This window comes from Doryrhamphus excisus, linkage group LG6 (assembly GCF_037039965.1).
Source record: "Doryrhamphus excisus strain RoL-2023G ecotype Guam linkage group LG6, RoL_Dexc_Guam_v1.1, whole genome shotgun sequence".
NCBI lineage: Eukaryota > Metazoa > Chordata > Actinopteri > Syngnathiformes > Syngnathidae > Doryrhamphus > Doryrhamphus excisus.
In genome coordinates this window covers 1,403,481-1,416,097 of record NC_136362.1, presented here as the reverse complement: position 1 = coordinate 1,416,097, position 12,617 = coordinate 1,403,481, and the positions used below count along the sequence as shown (strand labels likewise).

Here is a 12,617-nt window from a genome sequence, read left to right as displayed (position 1 = left end):
CTATAGGGGTGCTATTTCATGTCTAGAGGGCTCTAATGTCATAAGGCACTTTTCTTCAAAGGCACATTTAGAAGGTTGCAATATATTGGGTAATAGGAGTGTAAAGGGGACTATAGGGGTGTTATTTCATGTCTAGAGGGCTCTAATCGAAGCATATATGGGGTGCTCTAATATTCATGACCTCCCAAGATTTAGCGCTACAAGATGTTCCTTTAGCTCAACCCAACCGCTTCAATCATGTTCCGGTCCCCAGTCACATGATCTCCAACTAGCTCCTCCAGTCACATGACCTTCTACCAACAGTACGTGAGCTCTGCATCCCGTTCTCATGGTCCAATTAGCGTGGTGAAAGAACCTCGAGGAACAATGCGTGCTAACGGATCTGCTGGCACGGTTGCTGATGCTGTTGTGAGAACTTTCCTGGGTTGGTGGGGGGGTTGGGGTTAGATTCCCTCGGTGGAGCATCCGTTTGGGCAGCTGGTGACCTAGAAAAGGTTCCCCCCACAAAGGGGATCAGGACAATGACGCTCTTCACCGCCCGCCGCCTCCACTTTGGGTCCCAACGCATCACTCCCATCATCGCTCGCCATCTTTCATGACTAATGACTCGCATTCCACACATACGACATTCAAGGCGCACAAAAACTCTTTGTTCCTCACTGTAATTATGGATTCTTGCATAAATATGAATATGAAACATGGACCGGCGGTGTCATGCATCCACACGACCATAGTTTTATTTAGTTTTAATAATTTAGTTTTATTTAGTTTTATTTAGTTGTAATTATTTAGTTGTAATAATTTAGTTTTATTTAATTTTAATAATTTAGTTTTAATTATTTAGTTTTAATTATTTAGTTTTATTTAGTTTTAATAATTTAGTTTTATTTAGTTTTAATAATTTAGTTTTATTTAAATAATTTAGTTTTATTTAAATAATTTAGTTTTAGTTTTAATAATTTAGTTTTAATAATTTAGTTTTAAAAATTAGTTTTATTTAGTTTTAATAATTTAGTTTTAATTTAGTTTTATTTAGTTTTAATAATTTAGTTTTATTTAGTTTTAATAATTTAGTTTTATTTAGTTTTAATAATTTAGTTTTATTTAGTTTTAATTATTTAGTTTTAAAAATTAGTTTTATTTAGTTTTAATTATTTAGTTTTATTTAGTTTTAATAATTTAGTTTTATTTAGTTTTAATAATTTAGTTTTCATTATTTAGTTTAGTTTTATTTAGTTTTAATTATTTAGTTTTATTTAATTTTAGTTTTAATAATTTTGTTTTATTTAAATAATTTAGTTTTATTTAGTTTTAAAAATTAGTTTTATTTAGTTTTAATAATTTAGTTTCATTTAGTTTTAATAAGTTTTATTTGAATAATTTAGTTTTATTTAGTTTTAATAATTTAGTTTTAGTTTTAATAATTTAGTTTTATTTAGTTTTAATAATTTAGTTTTAGGTGGCACGGCTGTCTAGTGGTTAGCACACAGACCTCACAGCTAGGAGACCAGGGTTCAATTCCACCCTCTGGCATCTCGGGCAAAAAAAACATGCTAGGTTAATTAGCGACTCCAAATTGTCCATAGGTATGAATGTGAGTGTGAATGGTTGTTTGTCTATATGTGCCCTGTGATTGGCTGGCGACCAGTCCAGGGTGGACCCCGCCTCTCGCCCCAAGACAGCTGGGACCCTCGTGAGGAAAAAGCGGTAGAAAATGAATGAATGAATTTAGTTTTAATAATTTAGTTTTATTTAGTTTTATCAGCATTGAGCATTGAGGGTGGTCGTGGTGCCCACTGGGGCTTAAAAATGGGGTCCAAATTTGGAAAGGAGCCGAAGCCCCCCTTGCGGGACACCTTTGACTTTTAAACCCTTCAAGGTCAGAAGAACGACACCGTGGCAAGGACGGTTAGCATCAAGGCGTATCGCCATGGAGACGATCCACCCGAGCCGCTCCTCGCTTCGAAGGCGGCCTCCTGGATGTCGTTGAGGACCTTAACGGAGCGACACGCCCCCCGGCCGTAGCACATGCAATCAAAATGGCGGTCGAACCACATCACGTCGTCCTGCAAGAGCCCGCCCCCGCGCACCGCGAGCGGGCCGCCGGGGCGCTGCCGATGGATCCGGAAGCGGCGTGGGTCCAGGTGGAGGAAGACGTCGTCATCCCAGCGCTTCCTCACGCAGCGGCCTCGGCCCTGGCAGAGCGCCTCGCTGCACATCTTGGTTGCCGTGGTGACGTTGAGGATGTACGGGTTCATGACGTGATACAGGTGGCGCCAGGCGTCCAAGCAGGACTCCTGACGGGACAGGAAATGAGTTAAATGGCATCCGTCCCAGACCAGAATAGAAGCCTGCTTTGTTTACAATCTTCTGGGATGAGACCCAGCACCTTCACATGTGAATCCATGGTTCTTAGTCGGGAAAAAGGCTGGCTAGCACCCTCTTGGTTGGGAGCAGGTTCTTGCCCCAGTTGGAGGAGTTCATGAAGTGGACTTTTTATGCTTTGTTTTCCCTCAGAATGTCCAGTATATTGGCTAATATGATTGTAAAGATGACTATAGGGGTGCTATTTCATGTCTAGAGAGCTCTAATAATGTTAAGAAGCATATTTAGAAGGCGGTAAACAAGTCTATGCCCTACCTTTTGTTATTATGTCTACTATATTGGGTAATAGGAGTGTAAAGGGGACTATAGGGGTGCTATTTCATGTCTAGAGGGCTCTAATAATGTTAGGAAGCATAATTAGAAGGTCATAAACAAGTCTGTGACCTACCTTTTGTTATTATGTCTACTATATTGGCTAATAGGAGTGTAAAGGTGACTATAGGGGTGTTATTTTATTTCCTAGAGGGCTCTATTATTCTTCAAGGGCATATTTAGAAGGTTGCAATCAATTTTTCTATGTCCCACATGCTTTGTTTTCTCTCAGTATGTCCAGTATATTGGCTAATATAATTGTAAAGGGGACTATAGGGGTGCTATTTCATGTCTAGAGAGCTCTAATAATGTTAAGAAGCATATTTAGAAGGCGGTAAACAAGTTTTCTATGTCTTATTTTCTCTTATGTCCGCTATATTTGATGATAGCGATATAAGGCTGAATATAGGGGTGTTACTTTATTGTAAAGGGGACTATAGGGGTGCTATTTCATGTCCAGAGAGCTCTAATGTTTACAATCATTATTACAAGGTTGTAAACAAGTCTGTCCTACCTTTTCCTATCATGTCTACTATATTGGCTAATAGGAGTGTAAAGGTGACTATAGGGGTGTTATTTTATTTCCTAGAGGGCTCTATTATTCTTCAAAAGCATATTTAGAAGGTCGCAAACAATTGTTCTATGTCCCACATGCTTTGTTTTCTTTCAGTTTGTCTACTATATTGGTTAATATAATTTAAAGGGGACTATAGGGGTGCTATTTCATGTCCAGAGAGCTCTAATCATGTTAAGAAGCATATTTAGAAGGTGTTAAACAGGTTTCCTATGTCTTATTTTATCTTATGTCTGCTATATTTGATGATAGCAGTATAAGGCTGACTATAGGGGTGTTACTTTATTTCCTAGAGGGCTCTATTATTCATTATTCTTCAAAGGCATATTTAGAAGGTTGCAAACAATTTTTCTATGTCCCACATGCTTTTTCTCTCAATATGTCCAGTATATTGGCTAATATGATTGTAAAGGGGACTATAGGGGTGCTATTTCATGTCTAGAGGGCTCTAATAATGTTAATTATAATTAGAAGGTCCTAAACCATTTTTCTATGTCTCATAATTAGGGTTAGGGTTAGGTCATAAACAAGTCTGTGACCTACCTTTTGTTATTATGTCTACTATATTGGCTAATAGGAGTGTAAAGGTGACTATAGGGGTGTTACTTTATTTCCTAGAGGGCTCTATTATTCTTCAAAGGCATATTTAGAAGGTCGCAAACCATTTTTCTATGTCTCATATGCTTTGTTTTCTCTCAGTATGTCCAGTATATTGGCTAATATGATTGTAAAGGGGACTATAGGGGTGCTATTTCATGTCCAGAGAGCTCTAATCGTGTTAAGAAGCATATTTAGAAGTTCGTAAACAAGTCTATGTCCTACCCTTTGTTATTATGTCTACTATATTGGGTAATGGGAGTGTAAAGGTGACTATAGGGGTGCTATTTTATGTCTACAGGGCTCTAATAATGTTAAGAAGCATATTTAGAAGGTGGTAAACAAGTTTTCTATGTCTTATTTTCTCTTATTATGTCCGCTATATTTGATGATAGCAGTTTAAGGCCGACTATAGGGGTGTTACTTTATTTCCTAGAGGGCTCTATTATTCTTCAAAGGCATATTTAGAAGGTCGCAAACCATTTTTCTATGTCTCATATGCTTTCAGTATGTCTACTATATTGGGTAATATAATTGTAAAGGGGACTATAGGGGTGTTATTTCATGTCCAGAGAGCTCTAATCATGTTAAGAAGCATATTTAGAAGGCGGTAAACAAGTCTATGCCCTACCTTTTGTTATTATGTCTACTATATTGGGTAATAGGAGTGTAAAGGGGACTATAGGGATGCTATTTCATGTCTAGAGAGCTCTAATAATGTTAAGAAGCATATTTAGAAGGCGGTAAACAAGTTTCCTATGTCTTATTTTCTCTTATGTCCGCTATATTTGATGATAGCAGTATAAGGCTGACTATAGGGGTGTTACTTTATTTCCTAGAGGGCTCTATTATTCTTCAAAGGCATATTTATAAAGTCTCATTCGGTTCTACTCGACTTATCTCGGATGTGTGTTTACACTGTAACCATGGCAACGGTCACTCTGTTACCTCACTGTTTGTGACATTCATGTCACCCCAGGCCACGACGCCGGCGGCCCCCAGAGCGGCCGCCTCCCCGATGGTGCTGACCAGATCCACCTAAAACCAGAAACCAGACATGAGTCTGAGCAGTTCTTGAGTTCGGACCCGTGTCACCTGACCTCGGACATGTAGTCGTCGGTGCTGTCCTTGTACACGGGGCGGATGTAGGCGTACACCGGGATGGCGTACGAGGCGTCGGCGAGCGCCGACACCCTCATCGCCTCCCGGAGTCGATGCCGCACGTAAAGACGCGCTTGTGCCGACTCCCGGAGAACCAGTTCCAGGTAGATGGACGGGAAAAGGGCGGTGGACTCGCGCCACAGCCACATTAGCTCGTCGTTGCGCGTCTTCTCCAAGGCGGGACATTCCCCGGTGAAGGTGTCCAAGTCCTGGTTGTAGTCGTAGTTGTAGCAGTCGGGGTAAAGGTAGTACCCCCACAGTCGTCGGGGTCGTAGACGCTTCCCGATGCGAATAGAACGCAGGAAGTACCTCTTTGCGGCGCGTTCGAACAACATCTTAGCACGTTCTTCCGCTTCGTCGTCGGATAACGTGGAATTCCGTTTGACTCTTTCGATGGAAATCTGCCGGTAGATGTCCTTGCTCCCCCAGTTCCTCGCCCACTGGGGTCTCCATTCTTCAAAGTCCAGCACGGCGAGTCCCGGCTCGTCGACCGGAATGTAGAATTCCACATGACCTTCAGCGACCTCATGGTGTTCCTCAAGGTCCACCAGCTGAGGTAGACCATCCTGCACAAACTGGCCCGTGTCCTCGTCCACGTACGGGAAGATGCCGAAGCGGTCGATGTAGAAGATGGAGACGCTCTGGTTGGTGGCCGTCCTCAGCGTGCTGCTCACCAAGTGGAAGTGGGAGAGGTCGAGCGGAAGGCCGAAGTGAAGGTCGCACAGCTCGGTGGGGGCGTTCCACGTGAACAGGAAGGGCTCGTCGCCGTGGAGGGGACGGTCCGTCCACGGGGAGGACCCCAGGTCGGACCCCAGCAGGACCAGCATGGCGATGACGCAAGCGACTTGTTGTCGTCTCATTCTTTAACTGCAGACTATCTGGAAACAAGCCGCAACGTTTGACTCGACTATAGGGGTGTTACTTTATTTCCTAGAGGGCTCTAATATTCTTTAAAGGCATATTTAGAAGGTCATAAACCATTTTTTCTATGTCTCATATGCTTTGTTTTCTTTCTGTATGTCTACTATATTGGGTAATATGATTGTAAAGGGGACTATAGGGGTGCTATTTCATGTCCAGAGAGCTCTAATAATGTTAACAATCATAATTAGAAGGTCATAAACAAGTCTATGTCCTACCTTTTCCTATCATATCTACTATATTGGGTAATATGAGTGTAAAGGTGACTATAGGGGTGCTATTTCATGTCTAGAGGGCTCTATTATTCTTCAAAGGCATATTTAGAAGGTCATAAACCATTTTTCTATGTCTCATATGCTTTGTTCTCTTTCTGTATGTCTACTATATTGGGTAATATGATTGTAAAGGGGACTATAGGGGTGCTATTTCATGTCCAGAGAGCTCTAATATAGTTAACAATCATTAGAAGGCCATAAACAAGTCTATGTCCTACCTTATTATGCCTACTGTATTGGGTAATAGGAGTGTAATGGTGACTATAGGGGTGCTATTTCATGTCCAGAGAGCTCTAATAATGTTAATCATAATTAGAAGGTCATAAACAAGTCTATGTCCTACCTTTTCCTATCATATCTACTATATTGGGTAATAGGAGTGTAAAGGTGACTATAGGGGTGCTATTTCATGTCCAGAGAGCTCTAATATAGTTAACAATCATTAGAAGGCCATAAACAAGTCTATGTCCTACCTTATAATGCCTACTATATTGGGTAATATGATTGTAAAGGGGACTATAGGGGTGCTATTTCATGTCTAGAGGGCTCTAATAATGTTAACAATCATAATTAGAAGGTCGTAAACAAGTCTATGTCCTACCTTTTCCTATCATATCTACTATATTGGGTAATATGACTGTAAAGGTGACTATAGGGGTGCTATTCCATGTCTAGAGGGCTCTATTATTCTTCAAAGGCATATTTAGAAGGTCATAAACCATTTTTCTATGTCTCATATGCTTTGTTTTCCTTCTGTATGTCTACTATATTGGGTAATATGATTGTAAAGGGGACTATAGGGGTGCTATTTCATGTCCAGAGAGCTCTAATATAGTTAACAATCATTAGAAGGCCATAAACAAGTCTATGTCCTACCTTATAATGCCTACTGTATTGGGTAATAGGAGTGTAATGGTGACTATAGGGGTGCTATTTCGTGTCCAGAGAGCTCTAATAATGTTAACAATCATAATTAGAAGGTCGTAAACCATTTTTCTATGTCTCATATGCTTTGGTTTCTCTCAGTATGTCCAGTATATTGCGTAATATGATTGTAAATGGGACTATAGGGGTGCTATTTCATGTCCAGAGAGCTCTAATATAGCTAACAATCATAATTAGGTCAGAAACCATTTTTCTATGTCTCATACGCTTTGTTTTCTCTCAGTATGTCCAGTATATTGGGTAATATGATTGTAAAGGTGACTATAGGGGTGCTATTTCATGTCTAGAGGGCTCTAATTATGTTAATAATCACAATTAGAAGGTCGTAAACACATCTATGTCCTACCTTTTCCTATCATATCTACTATATTGGGTAATATGAGTGTAAAGGTGACTATAGGGGTGTTTTATTTTATTTCCCAGAGGGCTTTAATATTCTTCAAAGACACATTTAGAAAGTCACAAAAATTTTTCTATGCCTTATATGCTTTGTTTTCTTTCAGTATGTCCAGTATATTGGGTAATATGATTGTAAAGGGGACTATAGGGGTGCTATTTCATGTCCAGAGAGCTCTAATATAGCTAACAATCATAATTAGAATGTTGTAAACAAGTCTATGTCCTACATTTTCTTATTATGTCTCCTATATTGGGTAATGGGAGTGTAAAGGTGACTATAGGGGTGTTACTTTATTTCCTAGAGGGCTCTATTATTCTTCAAAGGCATACTTAGAAAGTCGCAAACAATTTTTCTGTCTCATATGCTTTGTTTTCTGTCAGTATGTCCAGTATATTGGCTAATATGATTGTAAAGGGGACTATAGGGGTGCTATTCATGTCTAGAGGGCTCTAATAATGTTAAGAAGCATATGTACAAGGTCATAAACAAGTGTTCTATGTCTTAATTCTTATTATGTCTACTATATTGGGTAATGGGAGTGTAAAGGTGACTATAGGGGTGTTATTTCATGTCTAGAGGGCTCTATTATTCTTCAAAGGCATATTTAGAAGGTCATAAACCATTTTTCTATGTCTCATATGCTTTGTTCTCTTGCAGTATGTCTACTATATTGGGTAATATGATTGTAAAGGTGACTATAGGGTTGCTATTTCATGTCTAGAGGGCTCTAATTATGTTAATAATCATAATTAGAAGGTCATAAACACATCTATGTCCTACCTTTTCCTATCATATCTACTATATTGGGTAATATGAGTGTAAAGGTGACTATAGGGGTGTTTTATTTTATTTCCCAGAGGGCTTTAATATTCTTCAAAGACACATTTAGAAAGTCACACAATTTTTTCTATGCCTTATATGCTTTGTTTTCTCTCAGTATGTCCAGTATATTGGGTAATATAGTTGTAAAGGGGACTATAGGGGTGCTATGTCATGCCTAGAGGGCTCTAATAATGTTAATAATGATAATTAGAAGGTCGTAAACACGTCTATGTCCTACCTTTTCCTATCATGTCTACTATATTGGGTAATAGGAGTGTAAAGGTGACTATAGGGGTGTTATTTCTTGTCTAGAGGGCTCTACTACCTGATTTAGAAGGTAGTAAACAAGTTTTCTTATTTTAAAATACTGCTGAGAGGTAAAGATTGTAAAGTCCTAATAATCCTAATAATACTAATCCATGATGAGTAGTGGTCACATACCAGCGGTCCGGTCTCCAGTCTGGTTCGGAGGTTTGCTACGTTGTGTTGCTACGTTTTGTTCTTATATTGACAGCTTCAAGGCTGTGAAAGGCCTGCATCGCTAGCATCACGGATGTCATATAAGAATCCTTTAAGCTATAATGCTGATGCGTACACTCGTGTCACGTCACAGCCAACCTGGCACTGGGGTGACCACACATCCTGTTTTACCAGGACATGTTATGGCCGGGTCGTCCTGTCTTTTTTTTTTTTTTTCTTGTTGGTTTTGTTTTGGTTTTTTTTTGAGAAAGGGATGAAAATGACAAATGTCTTAGTCGCTTGCCACTTTCAAATATTTCACCTTTCCGGGCTGCACGGTGGAGGAGTGGTTAGCATGTAGGCCGCATCTGTGTGGAGTTTGCATGTTTTCTTTGTGTGTGTGTGTGTTTGCTTTGTTTGTTTTCTTTGTTTAAGTTGTTTCTCATCATATTAAACCTCACATGAAAGAGCATATTTTAGCTTTGTGATGCTAAAAATTATATCATTTTTCCGCCTCATCATTGTAAGATTATTATTATTATTTCTATATAAAAATGTATTTATTTACATATATTTTTACAGTTATTGTTTTCATTTCTGTTGGGTTTAATTTTAATTTTCCTATTTTTCCTTTTTCTGACTTGATTTCCATAATATTTTGACTTTATTCTCATAACATTTTCCAAAAATTCCAACTTTACTGTGTTCTACTAAAATGATAAATATGGCATTTTTTTTGTTAGATTACCAATTTATTTATTTTATTATTATAGATTTTTATATTTTTATTTAATAGTTAATACTTTATATTTGTGAAAATGACTACTGATTTTTTTCCATTTTTGCTGTCATTTTTTTGTGTTAATTTTCCGAATATTTCAACTTTCAGTTTTTATGTCATCATATTATGACTTTATTGCCATAATTTGACTTTTTTTCCACCATCTAACATGTCCCTCGTTATATGAAACCTTTTTTTTTTAAATAGCTTCTTTAATATTTTTTATTTATTTAGTTTAATTTAATTTTTTTCAAGTCTGTGCTGTTAAAATTACATAATTTTTTGTCATCATATTATGAGTTTATGCTTGTAAAATTGCAACTTCTTTCCTTTGAATATTTTGTTGTTTTTTTCCATTTCTGATACTGTTAGTTTTTGTTTTATTTTTCCCAATATTTGTAAATAATGTTTACAAATATTTATTAATATTTATTAAAGAATATTTACAAATAATTACAAAAATTTCCTAAAATTTCCTAATAATGTAAATTTTCTTTTGTATTATTCTGACTTTTATGACACCTAATTTTTCCCAAATTACAACTGTTGTTGTTTCTTGTGATATTTTAAAAAGCAAGGCATTTTTCTTTAATTTTTCCATTTTAATATTTATTCGACTAAATAATAGCAATTTTTTTTTACTTGATTTCTGTAAAAAAATTAGCAGATTTTTCCTTTTTTTTTTACATTTTTCTTTTTTTTGTCATGTTATGATTATTTGTATAATCTAATAACTTTTTGTGCTACCTAATTTTCCAAATTAATTTTTTTTCATGCTTCAGCTTTATGCTACTAAAATTTGAATATTTTTTCCACTTCTGCTGTTTTTTTTTTTTTTTTTTTAATTATTTTTTTTTTTTTGCAAGACATAAATCCTGACGAGAAGGATTTCTCAGCACGTGCTGCTCGGCCCCCTCGGGGGCAGGGCGGAGGTGAAACATATGAGCGGCATCCGGGGAGCGTGCGGAAACGTCGCCTATTAGCCAAAAGCTAAATGCTAAATGGGATGATTTGTAAACATTTCTTCATCCTTGAGAATAAAAAGTGTCTCCAAATGAGCTCATGGAATAAGAAGAAAGCACCTGATTTATCCAAGCGAGGCGTCAATCATGAGTTGTCCTCGTCCGAAGATTGGCTGCTCATCTTGACGAGGTCTTTACAAGGTCATCGAATCCGAAGTGTTTGTGTCCCGGGGGCAGATTAGCGTGGATGGCCTCCCAACAGGCCCAGTCAACCCAAATAAGGACGCCGACCTGTTTGTGTTCTGGAAGTAAGCGGAAGTTCCACACCTGCATGACGAGTCGGCTTCACCGGGACGGCCTCCACCTTCCCAAAGTGAAGACGAGCACCCGCCTTTCGCTATGCGAGGAGGCTGGGCCACCACGAGGAGGACAATGTGTGGACCACACCAAAGACGTGTGTCCTGACACGCCAGGAATGCGGGAAAGTGTCGGGTTTGGTCATCGCTGGCGAGGACTGAAGAGACGGGAAGAAGTCCGCCTGACTTCACCCTCACCGGGCAAGGACGACGTCTATTTTGGGGGGGGCGGCTTTCTTCACCTTTCTTTCCCAATGAGTCAAGTTGAGGTCCTCCACGACCGTCCTCGAACATTTGCTCTTTACTTGTTAGGATCAGAACAAGAACACAGGGCTTACAAAAGCTGTTTAGCACCTTTAAATACACTTTAACATGATTAGAGCCCTCCAGACATGAAATAACACCCCTATAGTCACCTTTACACTCCTATTACCCAATATAGTAGACATAATAAGAGCAAGTAAGACATTGAAATCCTGTTTATCAACTTTTAAATATGCTTTTTAACATGATTAGAGCACTCTATTAATAGGATAACACCCCTATAGTCACCTTTACACGCCTATCGTCCAATATAGTAGACATAATAAGAGAAAATAAGACATAGAAATCCTTTTTACCACCTTCTAAATAGGCTTTTTAACATGATTAGAGCCTTGTAGACATAAACTAACACCCCTATAGTCACCTTTACACTCCTATTATGCAATATAGTAGACATAATAAGAGAAAGTAAGACATAGAAAGCCTGTTTATCACCTTCTAAATATGCTTTTTAGTATGATTAAAGCCCTCTAGACAGGAAATAACACCCCTATAGTCACCTTTACACTCCTATTATCCAATATAGTAGACATAATAAGAGAAAATAAGACAGTGAAATCCTGTTTATCAACTTTTAAATATGCTTTTTAATATGATTAGAGACCTCTAATAATAGGATAACACCCCTATAGTCACCTTTACAATCCTATTACCCATTATAATAGACATAATAAGAGAAAATAAGACATAGAAATCCTGTTTATCAACTTCAAAATATGCATTTTAACATGATTAGAGCTCTCTAGTAATGGGGTAGCACCCCTATAGTCACATTTACACTCATATTACCCAATATAGTAGACATAATAAGAGAAGATAAGACAGTGAAATCCTGTTTATCATCTTCTAAATGTGCTTTTAGCATGATTAGAGCCCTCCAGACATGAAATAACACCCCTATAGTCACCTTTACACTCCTATTATCCAATATAGTAGACATAATAAGAGAAAATAAGACAGTGAAATCCTGTTTATCAACTTTTAAATATGCTTTTTAATATGATTAGAGACCTCTAATAATAGGATAACACCCCTATAGTCACCTTTACAATCCTATTACCCATTATAATAGACATAATAAGAGAAAATAAGACATAGAAATCCTGTTTATCAACTTCAAAATATGCATTTTAACATGATTAGAGCTCTCTAGTAATGGGGTAGCACCCCTATAGTCACATTTACACTCATATTACCCAATATAGTAGACATAATAAGAGAAGATAAGACAGTGAAATCCTGTTTATCATCTTCTAAATGTGCTTTTAGCATGATTAGAGCCCTCCAGACATGAAATAACACCCCTATAGTCACCTTTACACTGCTATTATCTAATATAGTAG

At 37.9% G+C, this 12,617-nt stretch overlaps 1 protein-coding gene across 1 annotated transcript; it reads right to left on the bottom strand.

Annotated features, from left to right (window-relative positions):
- Positions 1-1,855: 1,855 nt before the first annotated feature.
- On the bottom strand, positions 1,856-5,901 carry LOC131138414 (hyaluronidase-5-like). Its single transcript, XM_078790956.1, has 3 exons — positions 4,969-5,901; positions 4,817-4,906; positions 1,856-2,297 (listed from the first exon to the last, which is right to left on the bottom strand). The coding sequence occupies exons 1-3, from the start codon at positions 5,887-5,889 to the stop codon at positions 1,881-1,883; spliced, it is 1,428 nt and encodes a 475-aa protein (XP_078647082.1). The 5' UTR covers positions 5,890-5,901; the 3' UTR covers positions 1,856-1,880.
- Positions 5,902-12,617: the final 6,716 nt, after the last annotated feature.

Bases quoted from the DNA above. Each gene is read 5' to 3' on its own strand.
- LOC131138414 (XM_078790956.1), bottom strand. From the start codon at position 5,889: ATGAGACGACAACAAGTCGCTTGCGTCATCGCCATGCTGGTCCTGCTG. The intron at 4,907-4,968 runs GTCAGGTGACAC...TTCTGGTTTTAG, and splicing joins CCGACGACTACATGTCCGAG to GTGGATCTGGTCAGCACCAT. The intron at 2,298-4,816 runs GTAACAGAGTGA...CTGTCCCGTCAG, and splicing joins TGAATGTCACAAACAGTGAG to GAGTCCTGCTTGGACGCCTG.